Below are 13,791 nucleotides of genomic sequence, written 5' to 3' on the forward strand. Positions count from 1 at the left end.
GAGGCTCAGAGAGGTCAAGCAACTTTCACGGGGTCACACAGCTAGGAAGTGGCAGAGCTGGAATCAATCCAGTCTGTGCCAGAGTCCAAGCTCTTCCATAATCCCATTACCACACTCTGAGGCTCTCTGTGACTCACTTTCCCCATCTGTACAATGAGGGGATTGGTCTAGCTGAGGTCTAAATCCTTCCCAGGGTGGGCATATGGCATCTCTCCCCTCCCTGGTGACCCACTTGCGGGTGACAACAAATGGGAGGGATCTTCTGGAGACCACAGCTTTCACGAAGGAAGAGTGTCAATGGAGGGGACTCCAGCTCTGTGCTGGGCCACAGGGAGCTTCTGGAAAGTGAGATCCTCCCTCTGGCCAGCCCCCAAGCCCACAGCTGGCCTGGAGTAGCCCCTAAGCAACAAGGCAGGGAAGAGGTGGTATCCTGTTTCTCCCTGCGCCAAGAGCCACGGAGGAGGACCAGGACCCCAGGGTGCCCCAGCCCCAGGGACAAGTAAATGTTAGTGGCCTGGGAGGGGCAAGAGGCCGGTGGCAGGCCCGTAAATCCACCTGAGTGAGCAATGCTTTTTAAAGCCCTTTTCACTACAGGATACAAAATGCACCGTTTTGGGAGAGGATTTTATAGGCTCTTTCTCCTCCTGGGTGATTTACCATCTGTAGGCTGCCTCACCTAGGAGTCCTGCCCCTGAGGGATCATGGGAACCCAGGGGGCGGAGTCAAGGTCAATTTCACAACAAGGGCTGGTGTCCTTGCCAGGGCTCTGTGGTGGTCTGGGTGACTTGTCCTGACCTCTCCTCCCAAGAAGAGTGGCCACTCGGCCCCAGAGACACCAAGTGGGGCTCTCAGAAGCCAGAAGATCTCTTCTCCCCTCCTTTTCCCCAACCTGCACTCACTCACCAAATTCATTCTTTGCCTCTGTCTCTCTCACACACCTTCACTGCACAAGCCCATCCAGGTGCCCACCACAAGTGAGGCCCCGTCTCAATGCCCGGGGTTCAGATAAATCAGAAACAGTCGCTGCCCTTGAGAAAGTCACCGTCTGGTAGATGGTTAAGTCACAGTCTGTGCTCTGAAGCCTAGGGGAGGGGGGATGCCTGCTGGAGTGAGGGGAGTGTGGAGGAGGGAAGCAGCTCTCAAGGCAGGGAAATGAGGGAGTACAGGACCAGCCTATAGAAAGGCCCTGAGGCTGGGACAGGACTGGGGGTGCCAGTGGGGGGGGAGGGGGCAGATCCCATCCCCCAAACCATCTAAGATGCTAGAGCAGGGCAGTGACAATCATGGCTTGGTTTAAGCATTCTTTAAGCAATTCCACAGGATAAGTAACTCATCCCAGCGTGGGGCCTTGTATAGGAAACAGATGTCATTGCTGCCACCTCCAAAGAGGGCCTCCTGGCTTTGGAAACAATTCCCACCCGAAGACTCAGAGATAATTATGTCTATAATCCAACCCAAATGCCACTTGATGTGACAGAGGCAACTGCTTCATTTTCATACCATGGGGGGAGGGGGGAGTGAAGGCATCTGAGCCCTGCCCCCCATAGCCCCCCCCACCCAGAAGAGAGACTGCAGGGGCCACAGGATGGGGAGGAGGGAAGCAGTTCCCTTCCAAGCCAGGTGTGTTGGCCCTGCACAGACACCTCTTGACCCTTGGGGGCTACGCTGGCTGGAGGCAAGGCCAAGACCAGATGAGGCAGCGAGATGGGGAGCCCCAGGTTCTAATGCCAGCACGGTCCCCAATTCGCTATGTGACCTGGGACAAGGCACCTTCCCGCTCTGAGCCTCAGTGTTCTCATCTATAAAATGGAGAGAACAGCAGCATGGTTGGCAGAGCCTGGGCTGGTCCTGTGGGCCAGGCTCTGCAAGGACTTCATCACTGTCCAAACGGCCAGCGGCTGGCAGAGCTGGAATGCGAACCCACGTCAGTGGGACTTTCAGCCCAGGCTCTGACCGCCACCCCCCTCTACCAGAAGATCAGCCTTGCTCCCTTCCGAAGTCCTGGCGAGAATGGAACAGGACACTGCAAACCGGGGAAGAATGGCCACAGTGGAGCGTCTGCTGGCCAGCTTGGCAGACAGCGGCCCTCAGGGAGGCCGGCCTCAGCCTGCGCCTGTGCTCCTGCTGGAAGGTTGCATTTGCCCCAGGCCTTGCCCCGCTGCAATGGCCCTAATTAGGATCCCCTTTCCTGGGTCCCCCAGCTCTCCGGCCAACCTCGGTCCAGTCGGCTCAGCCACCAGTGCCAGGCCCAGCTGTCCATAGGTGCTCCTTGATTTGAGTTCTTCCCTCCACCCGGTGGTGAGCTTTGTGGCTAGTAGTTCAGTTCAGCTGGGCCCCTGCGGCCCTGGGGGGCACACAAACCCCTGGGACTTCCAAAGCTCCTCTGGGCATGGTTGTCCAGGCAGCCACTCGCTGCCCTCTGCTGCCCCCAACTGGTGGGAGGCGGCCCTGCACAGACACCTCTGGCTCCCTAGATCCATGCTCAGGACCTGGGATTTTGGTCTCTGGCCCCTTAGGTATCATTTTACCCACCTCCACCTCCTGGTGCCTGGGCCGAGCCCTAGAAGCTCTGCCAAAGGCAATGTCGCACTGGGGCAGCAGATGATGGGTGGGGTGGGAGTCTGTCTGTCTGACTACCTGAGGATTTGGGGAAAGGGGTCTGGCGGGAGTGAGCCCCACCCAGCAGAATGGGGGACAGAATGGGAAGCTTAATGCCTCTCCTTTGCCAGGCACCGGACCCTCACAGCCACTCTGTGGGTAAGGGGCTCCTGTGCCCATTTACAGATGGTGAAACAGAGACTCAGAGTCAGGCAATGATACCATTATTAATGGGGCCAGCAGCCTCTAAGCCCTATCAAATACCACAGCCCGCCCAGAGCCCCAGGCCTGACTTCAAGGTTCAGAAGGTTCCAAACAGCCCCAAGTCCGACATCCCCGACCCGAAGAGCATCCCGTTCCACCCCGGCTGCCCTGGCCAGCTCCTGCGTCTGGGTTGTCTGTAAAATGTCCCCAGCTCCTGCATTCCCGCTGCAGGAAAGGAGTCTCTCCCTGTGGATGGTGGACACAGACCAAAATGATAGTAATTTTCCTTTTGCGTTTGAACAGTTTAATAACAATTAGGCTCCATGAATGGCAGGGGTGGAGGAAGGCTCTCCCACCACCCTCTCATCTGGGGAACACTTGCCAGACGCTGGGCTGGGACACCAGCTCACAGGGCACCACGGAGCAGGATATTGCAAGGACAGGCATGGGGCGTCCATCTGTGGGACCCTGATCCAGGGTCCAGTACCACGGTCCCATCACAGGCAACCACGGATGCACAGCTGACCTCCCCACGCCAGCTGGGGGACCACAGACATAGACGTGTCCCACGTGAACGCACATTTGCTGTGGGCCAAGGACAGCCAGGAGTGGAGGAGCAAGTGAGCCCCGACAGGCATTCCGGGCAAGCCTCCCCTCTCTGGGCCTTCGTTTTGCCGCATGTGCAATGACGGTGTTGGCTCATCTGATCTGTGACCCTGACTGGCTTTTCTGCCCACCCCTCACCCAAGGCCTACTGGAGTCGCCCTCGCAGAGAAGGGGCACTCGTGGACCCAGAGAGGCAGCCCCGGAGGTGGCAGTGTGCTGGTAAGTGGGCAGGAGCCACAGCCTCTCCTCCCAGGAAACCTGATGGAGGCAGGGAGAAGGTCTCAGCTGCAGGGGAGAGAGGGCTGGAGTGAGCAAAGCCCGAAGAGCGCTGAACGGGGGGAATGGCGAGACCTGGGCTCAATTCCAGGCCCAGGTATGCTGTGTGGCTTTGGGAAAGGACCCTCCCCTCTCTGAGCTTCAGTCCTTCCTCTGTCCAAGGAAGGCTTCATGATCATTTCCAACAGCCCTCCAGGGTGGGGTGGAAGGGGTGCCTTCCAGGCCTGCAGGGTTATGTCCATGTGCCTTTTACTATGGGTGTGACAGGAAGACAGCTGACCTGGGGGGAAGGTGCAGAGAAGCTGCCAGAGTGGGAAGGGGGCCAGCGGCTGGGGAATCCTGAAGTCTACACCCCAGAGATCCGCTGGTTCCACTCTCACCCAGCATCTGCGGCGGCTCCTATGTCCCGCAGGGTAAGTCCAGAGCCTTCACTCACTCCCTTTCCTCCCCAGCCACCTCCCCCGCCACTTCAAGACTCCAACTCACCCAACACTCTAATCCCATGGGGCCACTGGCTTGTTCTGATTGGCTTCTGTCTCCCCCAACTGGGATACTCTTCTCCCTTTGTTCCTGACAAACTCCTACATGTCCCTCAAAGCTCAGCACCTCTGAGCCTCCCTAGGATGCCTCCTCTAGGAATTCTTCCCTGCCCTTCCTAGCCAACAGCAACTGGTTCTGGGTGCCCACAGCACCCCAGCCACACCTCCAATCACAGCTCCAGGACCAGCGAGGGTGCGCACGAATGAGCATCCAGTCAAAGTGGGTGATTAAAAGGAATGAAGACCCTCTTCTAGAAGCATCTGCAATCAACCCGGCACTGAGTTTATCCGCAGCTTCCGCCAACCCCCTGGGCCTTCCCCTCCCTGACACTTCTCCTTCTCCATCTTGCAAAAAATAGCCCTGAGACCTAATTTCAGCTAAACCTTCAAACACGATTCTCCACTTTCAACTTCCCGAGGAGGAATCAATTGGCTGTCAAGTTTCCCAGAGTCTCTGCCACCTCCCACACCCCAGCCCTGCCAGCTCTCCTCAAGGTCGAAGGGAGGGGGTGGGGGCGGAGGAGGGAGAGGGGAAGGACCCAGCCTACACCAGGGGAAGTTGGGTCTGGGGAAGGTGGTGGGCTGAGGGGACCTGTGGGGAGACCAGGAACCGTCACCACTGCCTTCCCCCCAAATCAAACCATCACTTCCCAACATGGGGTGGCGGGTGACGGGGGCAGCACACTGCTACGCTAAGGGTGCCTGGGCTTCGGGAAGGGAGATGGGCCCATGCAGAGCCTCTGGACTCCGCCTGACAGTCTGTGCCGATACGGGCCCCCCCAGCTTGCTGCCTGCCCGCCCTCTCTGCCCCTCTCTCCTTTCCAGGATTCCCTACCGGTCCAGAGAAAAACAGATCTGGGTTTGAATCTTGGCCTCAGCATCTCTTTGGAGCCCAAGAGCTGACAGCCCGAGATGGGCAGGAGGTTCATTTGGTCACCTACTTCCAGTTTCCTTTCCCATCCTACCCTCATCCGGGGTCCTCCACAGCCCTCAGGGCACACACGAGCCCCCCCATCGCCGTGCGGTCCTAGTGGCCCACTCCCAGCTGGACGGTGAGCTTGCACAAGCCCAGGTCCTCCCAGGCTCTAGTCTTCATGGAGGAAGTCAAGACGATATACAACACAACATGTTGCTTCTTCATTAAACTACTGGTTGCAAAGGGGCACTTCTACAAAGAGACGGTGACATCTGCCATCCGAGTTTCAGATGGCAGCGAAGACACCAGTTATTCAAACATATCCTGTGTAGCTTCCCCAGGCAAAACCATGTTCCCCGAGTTCCCTCGGGGGGCTGCACAGAGCAGCAGTCAGCCAAGCACGAGGGATGTGGCTTGTGGGGGCGCCTGTGAGCAAGTGTAAGCTGGGGCAGAGGGAGAGGGTGGGCTTTGGGCCCTTCACAGGGTCTGGGAGGAAGAGTGTCCCCAACACCCAAGCCAGGCACACTGCCCACCCGCCCCCAAATACCCTGTCCTCTGTTTTCCACCCTGACCCTCCCTAGATCTGTACTGTTCTAAAGCCAAAGAGGGAAACACAATTCCAAAGACAGTGGTGGATTTTTTGTATTAAGTGTCTACTGTGGGTCAGACCTGGGCTTGTACGCGCCAGGGCTCACGAAGGTCCACAGTCCTTCTAGAAAGGGTGGACATTCCACAGTTGACTGATAAGGACACAAAGGTCAGAGAGGCTGAGTGACTGACGAGGTCACAGAAGAGCCAGGATTTGAACACAGATCCCTACCTCTGAGCTCTCCACCACTTCCGAACTGTGAGCACCAACCCAGGATAGAAACTCATACCCCTTGCGGCGCCTGGTGGTTCAGTCGGTTAAGCGTCCGACTCTTGATTTTTGGCTCAGATCATGATCTCAGGGTTGTGGGATCAAGCCCCATTTCAGGCTCTGCTCTCAGCGTGGAGTGTACTTGAAATTCTCTCTCCCTCTGTCTCCCTCTCCCTCTGTCCCTCCCCACTGCTCACGTGCATGCTCTCTCTAATAAATAAATAAATCTTAAAAAAAAAAAAAAAAAGAAAGAAACTCACATCCCTTTCCTTAACTGCCACACGCAGAAGAGGACAGTGCACAGAGAAGGACACAACATGCGAGCATCCAACAGTACTGGCATCCGTGCCTGGCTCCTTCCCTCGGAGCGGTGTGACAAGGGGCAAACAACTTCCCGTCCCTCAACCTCAGTCCCCTCATCTGTGCAATGGAGCTGCTCGTGGTCCCTCCCCTCGGGGCTGCTGTGAGAAGTAGGGAAGTTGGCAAGGGACCATGTCTCCCGGCCTGCAGAGCCCGGCAGAGCAGGCGGGACGGTGACTCCTGGGCCTGGGGGCTCAGAGGGTTGGGGCTGGCTCTGCCCACGTGTGGGCTCCGCACTAGGACACAGAGCGAAGAGGCCACTGCAAGGAAGATGACAAGGCTACCCGACAGTTAAAGAGCTGCGAGTGACAGCCACGTCAAGGTGGGATGATACCTCTATCAGAGCAGCCAAACAAGGGGACAAGGGGAAAAGGCCACACTGAGAGACTCCGGGAGGGCGCGGGGGAAACAGCTCTCCTCCTCACAGCACGCTCGCAGTCTGCCGTCAGACAGGCTGGGTCCCAATCTTGGCTCGATCATTTATTAGCATCTGGGGCTTGGCTGAGTGACTTCCCCTCTCTGAGCCTCAATTTTCTTGACTGTGAAATGGGTTGATCAAAGTGTCAGCTTCAGGGCTCTTGAGGATTAAAAGAGATCACAAATGTGAAACTGGAAACACAGGGCAGGTGGCCACATTATTATTAGTCATTGTTCCCTCAGGCCCCTGAAGGCTCGGCCCCAGTGGCTGTGGCCCCCAAGGGCCTGGGGAAGGCAGGACTCGGCCTCAGCTGCAGTTGACCGGAGTCACGGTTACCCAGGTGTCAGCATCCTGGCCCTCCCTGCAGCTGGAGACCCTCTCCCAAGGGCCCCCACCCCCCACCCCGCCATACCCAGGGGAGGGACCCTGAACGCACTCTCCTCCTAGGCTTCCCTTTTCTCCTTGCCGCCCAAAGTTGATTCAGAGCCTGAAGCTCTCAACCACCACTTGGGGGCGCTTGTGAAAATGCAGGTATCCAGGTTCTGTCCCTGGTCCCCTGCTCTGAGATCTTGAGGGGGGCCTAGGAACATATTTTGCAAACATTTCTATGGCACACAGACAGGTGGGAGAATCAGTTGCCCTGGGGACAGACCCATCCCTTAGCCTGGCACTTGACTCTCTACCTAAGCCAGACTCCGCCCAGCTTCCCAGCCTCACCCCCCACCCTGTCCTCCACACCCCTCAACTCCAGTCCCACCAAAAATTTGCCCGCCCACAAACACATCCATTTCTCGTGTGCCTCTGTGCCTTTGCAACTGCTGTTCCCCCTACCTGGAACTCCCTCTCTCACTGTCCCTGACTATCCAAATTCCACTGACCCTTCAAGACGCAGCTCAAAAGTCAGCCTCTGGGGTGCCTGGGTGGCTCAGTTGGTTAAGCGACTGCCTTCAGCTCAGGTAATGATCCTGGAGTCCAGGGATTGAATTCCGCATTGAGCTCCCTGCTTATCAGAGAGCCTGCTTCTCCCGTTGACCCTCCCCCATCTCATGCTCTCTCTCGCTCTCAAATAAATAAATAAAATCTTAAAAAAAAAAAAAAAAGTCCGCTTCTGGGGGACACCCTTCCCAATGCACAAGGAATAGCTAGTCATTCTTAACTCACCTGGAACCCTAATAACACACACCGTGACAGCCGGGCCTGTGCCCTCTCTGGTCCCTCCACCCAAAACCCTCTTCCCGCTGCTCCCTGTAGGACTGGCTCCTCATCCACTGGGCCTCAGCACAAATACCACCTCTCGACCACACCACCTCCAGGAAGCCCTCCTGTTTTCCTCTATCACAGCAGCATGCTTTTCATCACAGCACATAACCTGAACATCAGAATGTGAGCCCATAAATTCCAGAACTTTGTCTACCTGGTGCTCTCGTGGCCAGCTCCTCCCACTGTGCCCCACTCCCAAAAATGGGGACTGGCAGGACGCCTGGACAGCTCAGTGGGTTAAGCTGCTGCCTTCAGCCCAGGTCATGATCCCAGGGTCCCGGGATCAAGTCCCACATCGGGCTCCTTGCTCGGTGGGAAGCCTGCTTCTCTCTCTGCCTCTGCCTGCCACCCTGCCTGCTTGTGCACTCTCTCTCTCTCCCTCTCTAACAAATAAATAAAATCGTTAAAAAAAAATGGGGCCTGGCACACAGCTGGCAGGCCATAAAACTGCTGAATGAATGGACGGATGAGCTCACGATCAAACATCCAGCTCGGCTACAGACCACGAGCCCTCGGGAGAAGAGGCCGCGGCTTCTATTCTTCCCGTTCTACTCCTCCTCCAGGGGCTGACGGAGCTCCGGACAGAGGAACACATGGTAACATGCTGAACGGGGAGGAAAAGGCATGTGAAACCGTACGTGCTGGGCAAGGACACAGAGAGTCAGACATCAAGGGTCACCGCGTTCCGTCTCTGCAAAGTTGTTCAGGTTTGTGAGAAAAAGGTGCGTGCCGGTGGGCCTATGAGAATCAACAGCTAAAGTATGTAAGTTGTGTTTTGTCAATTTCAAGACATCATCAGTTTTAAGATACAGCATTCTTTTATGTCTCTCCAAGAAAGAAAAAAACACAGCAATGAAATTGTGACACACCGCAGGCTGTAACATGAGGGAGATATTCCCATGTAAAAATGAAAACCATCCTAAGAGTCGAGAAAGCATGGTGCGCGCGTGCACAGGAGAGGCTGTGTTTATCTGGTCTCACACGACTCTCTCTCTCTCTCCCCCGGCCAGCTTGCTCCGGGTCCCACAGATGCAGGGCTGTCTGTCCTCTGTGTCTGCCCCCTCCCTCACAGGATGGGACCCCCACGTGGCCCGCAGGCTGAGCCACCGAGAGTGGGAGCAGCTGAGCAATCGGATACCTAGAACGAGGGAGGCTGGATGCTCTCCCGGTCCGTGAGGCTCCAGGAAGGGGGCCCGCGGGGTCGCAGAGCAGCACCCCAGGCCAGGTGGCGATGGTGACGCAGAGATAGTTACCGTGACCCGGAACGGTGTAGCGGCCGAGGGCTCCATGCTGGGGCTCTTCTCTGACAGGCTGCCGGGCAGACTGCGCCGGGAGCCTGGCCTTTCCTGGGGCGACTCTGTCAACAGAGGGAGAGAGAGGGTGAGGATGGACATTCAAGGCCACCCAGTGAGGCCCTCCTGTCATTCCCCATCCTGGCCAGGATAGCAGACAAGTGGTCCCCATAAAATGGTATAGTCACTATGGAAAACAGTTCGGCGGCTCCCCCGGAAAGTGAAAGACAGAATGACTGCGTGACCCAGGAATTCCACTCCCGGATATATACTCAAAGCCTTGAAAACAGGGACACAGACACATACGCAGACTTGTATACAAATGTGCAGAACAGTGTTATTCCTAACAGCCAAAGGCAGAAGCAAACCAATCATGCATCCACAGGTGAATGGATGTAGTGTGGGAGGTCCGTACCACGGAATGTGGCTCCAGCATCAAAAGGAACAAGAGTTCTGATACACGCCGCAATATGGACAAACCTTGATAACAAGCTGAGTAACAAAAGCCGCACACAAATACTATACTGAGTCCACTTACACAAAACACGTCTTAGGCAAACTCCTAGAGATGGAAAGCGGACTAGAGGTGACCGGAGGCTGAGGGCAGAGGGTATGACTTAATGATAAGAGTTTCTGTTTGGAGTGATGGGAAAGAGAGGGAAACAGACCAACAGTGCTGATGGTCTCACAACACATAATATACAGCAGATGAATATGCTTAATGCCATTAAATTGTACACTTAAAAATGATTAAAATGGCAACTTTTATGTAATATGTATATGTATCCCAGTTTTGTTTTTTTTTTTAAAGATTTTATTTCTTTATTCGAGAGAAAGCAAGGGAGAGCACAGAGGGAGAGAAAGAGGGGGAAGCAGACTCCCCGCTGAGCAAAGAGCCAGACTCGGGGCTCAATCCCAGGACCCTGAGATCATGATCCAAGCTGAAGGCAGACGCCCAACTGACTGAACCACCCAGGCATCCTCCCCCCCGCCTTTTTTTTTAAAGGTCTCCTAAAACCTTCACTTCAAATCATATATCTTGTGACATAAGGAGCTGCCTGTTACTGGAGGTAAACAAGTAGTCCCTACAAACACGAGAATCCGTGATCTCTGGCTTCCAATTCAGACCTTCTTTTCCAGCGGCCTTACACTTGATGGCAGTGCAGGGCTGGCAGTTTCCAGGATCAAGGGTAGCAGCCTCCTGCTTGTTCAGCGTCGCCACAGGGGGCCCAGGGCAGCCACAGCTTCCCACAATGCAAGAGAAGCTGGAAATCTGAGTTTTTTTAAATGTAAAATACTCTAATTTTTAAATGGTGATGGCTCATTTAAAACTTATGGCCATGACGTGAGCATGTCTGTTCAAAACCTCCCAGGTTCAGTGCAAGGCATCCACTTTCCCAGCTGGCTGTTCCCCACACCAGGCTCGCCATGCTCAGCTCCAGGTGCCTCTTTCCCAGGGCTCTGGCTGGGACCCCCACAGGGGACTCTGGCTCATCCCATCCTGCAGGCCCCAGAGGAGACCCTTGGAGACCCTTGTGCACCTCACTGTGGGACCCCTTCTGGTTCCTACAGCAACAGCCAGGCCAGGCCAATCTATGTTCTCACGTTGCACCCAGTGCATGCGTCTGTGTGTCTGTGTGTGTCCCCCCTCTGCTTGGCCGTGGAACTCCTAAGGCCCATGCCCGATCTGCCTGTACCTCCATGTCCCCAGTGACCTGCGTGGAGCCTGGCATGTGGGGGTGCTCGGGGAAAGGCCTGTTGGTTCACAAGGAAGAATAAGGACAGGGCGGAGATTCCCCTGGTTTGCACGCACACACAGGCACCATCGGGTGCACTCTCACTCCACACACGCGCACGGAAACATCAATGCATGTACGTACCCACACAGACTCATCCCCAGGGACGTGTCCACATGAGGACAGGTGGGCATGTGCACATACACAGGACAGATGACAGCGAGGAGCAGGCTTTTCCAGAAGGGAGAAGGGGCTACTGGGGACAATGTCTACACCTTCCGGTCCCTTCCCTCATTGCAGCCAGATTGGGCAGGGGTCTTCAGATGTGTGGAAGCCAGAGTTGAGCCCCCAAGGAAGGGCGCCAGTACCAAGCCCTGGCCGATGACCCAGCAGGCAATGCCACCCTGGGCCTGGGGGAGGTGAGCCACCCACGGGGACGGGTCTGAGCACTGCTGACCACCAGACAGACCTAAGGCAAGGGTCGATACCAGGCCCAGACGTGCACCAGCCAGCCCGGGGCCCCCTCCTCCAAGAAAGTTTCCTCCTCTCGGTTCCTCCTCAGCCCAGTGACCACAATCTCTGAGGGCCTCAGTGTCTCACTCGTGGTGCTTCCTGCTGAGAACCTTCCTCCCTCTTCCATGGTCCCAGTCAGTCATACTCTAGGAGACACCCACTCTTTCTGGAGGTTTCCCTAGGAAATCTCTTGTGCTCCCCAGTCTACCTTCACCTCCCCCCCGAGCACCTCCCCCCCATCACCTGCACCTGCGTGTCCACCTTAACTGCTATGTCCTACCACACGTGAGGCACTGTGGTCAGCCTCCAGAAGCCCCTCAGGAACGTCCCTCCCTCCCCAACACACACACACACACACACACACACACACACACACACACACACAGCTATAGCTCCACGGCCCCCTCCTGGGCAGGTGGGCCATCGTGGCTCCAAGCAAGACATGCACAGAGTCCCCTGTAGGGCTCAAGGAGCCCAACAAGGCTGCCTCCCTTCTGAGAGTGATGTCCCCAACAACCTGGACAGAATACCGCCTCTTGCCTCCTGGGCCAGGAGGTTCTCAGGGCTTGCTTGAACCAACCACCCATTTTACAGATGAGAAAGCTGAGCGCAGAGGAAAGGAACTTGTCCGTTAGTCCCTAACCCAATAGGTCTAGAGCAAAGACTCTCTCAGGTGCTCCCGAAATAACCTTAAACTTCATTTCAGAAGCCTTGGCCATGCCCCCTCCCTGTCAGAAGGTAGAAATGCAGCCGAGGGCTGCAGGACAGGACAGGACAGGACAGGAGTTGGCTCTCCCTCCTGCAGAGAGTGGCCAGTTCTGCCTGACCTCTCAAGCCTCCCGGCCCACGCCCAGGGCAGGGCCCTGCCCTCCAGAGGACACTGAAGGGGACTTTTGTACCTTTCCAGGTAGCTTCCACTGGGCCCAGCTCCATTCTCCACTCTTCTCCACCCTGCCTTCTGCTCCAGGGGACCCACCCACCGAGCTTCTGGGCCCCCCAACTTTTATGGGGTTAGGCCAGGGAGGAGGGAGTCCCTGGCAGGGAGGTCAGGGGAGGGAGAGTGGCCCAGGCTGGCTGGCTGCCTCCCTCCACTGACGGCCCCAGGTACTATCAAGATGAGCCCTGAGCTCTTGCTCACCTCCCCTCCCTAAGCCTCGGTATCACGAGCTCTGGGGTCCTGCGCTCCCTTCATGAGTCCCCATGCCCGCCCACACTTCCAACCATCCTAGCGTAAGTGCCATCTGCTTCTTGCTGGACCCTGACTGATGCTCCAGGCGGGATCCCAGCTGCCCAAGCCCCAGCCCCCACTTATAGAGGGATGGGGAGGTCAGGCCAGGAAAGAAGCCATGTCGTACACGCGGTCCTCGGGGGCAGGGTCTGGGCTGGCCCAGGCCAGGCTCTCTCGATCCCTCACCCCAAACGGCTTTCCCAAGCCCGCCACAGGCTCAAAACCCCAAGTTAAAAACCTCGTGGACCACTGAGTTCGGAGCCAGCATCTCTCTACCTTCTCTTCATTACCATTTCTCCTGAAGGATCTTTTTAGACATTTTTTTCCCTAGTTCTCCTCTCCCCCCATAAAACTTTAACACCACATTTCCAGTAGCTATCTTTATGTATCTACGTATACTGGGCTTCATACAGAAAAAGAGTGAGAACTTTTTTGCCCCCTCCCTTCCAAGAACCAATTTTTCCCCCACTTTGGACAGTATCACTCCCCACTAAGAAGGCACGTTCTGGATCCATTCAAATAGTCCCCACATAACAACTTGGACAGCTGTGGTCAGTTCCATTTTCCAGATGGGGAGACTGAGCTTGCAGGGGCAAAAATGACTTTCTCTAAAGTTCCACCTGGTAGGAAGTAAGAACGTGCCGAAGCTCCTTAAACTGCCCTCCTAGGGCGCCTGGGTGGCTCAGTGGGTTAAAGCCTCTGCCTTTGGCTCAGGTCATGATCCCAGGGTTCTGGGATCAAGCCCCACATTGGGCTCTCTGCTCAGCAGGGATCCTGCTTCCTCCTCTCTCTCGGCTGCTTCTCCGCCTACTTGTGATCTCTGTCTGTCAAATAAATAAATAAATAAATCTTTTTTTTTTAAAAAACTGCCCCCCTAAACCCACACCGAGGACCCCACAGAAGGCTGAGATTGCCTGGAGCCAGGGGCATGGGGAGGAACTTAAGGCTGTCATTAGGAGACAGGATTCAACCTGGCCTTTGCTGTG

The 13,791-nt window shown here is 56.0% G+C and overlaps 1 protein-coding gene across 5 annotated transcripts in view; it reads right to left on the reverse strand.

Annotated features, from left to right (window-relative positions):
- Positions 1 to 13,791, reverse strand: part of LOC123952790 (DAB2 interacting protein) — a 186,478-nt gene that overhangs the window by 92,784 nt on the left and 79,903 nt on the right. For 4 of the 5 annotated variants that reach the window (XM_046022291.1, XM_046022290.1, XM_046022292.1 and 1 more), the window contains exon 2: positions 9,290 to 9,393. In XM_046022291.1, coding sequence (XP_045878247.1) covers positions 9,290 to 9,393 — 104 coding nt within the window. Of the gene's footprint in view, positions 1 to 9,174; positions 9,194 to 9,289; positions 9,394 to 13,791 lie in introns of those variants that run through there. The other variant, XM_046022296.1, reaches the window with a different exon arrangement.

The sequence above is a fragment of the Meles meles genome, chromosome 11 (genome assembly GCF_922984935.1).
Source record: "Meles meles chromosome 11, mMelMel3.1 paternal haplotype, whole genome shotgun sequence".
NCBI lineage: Eukaryota > Metazoa > Chordata > Mammalia > Carnivora > Mustelidae > Meles > Meles meles.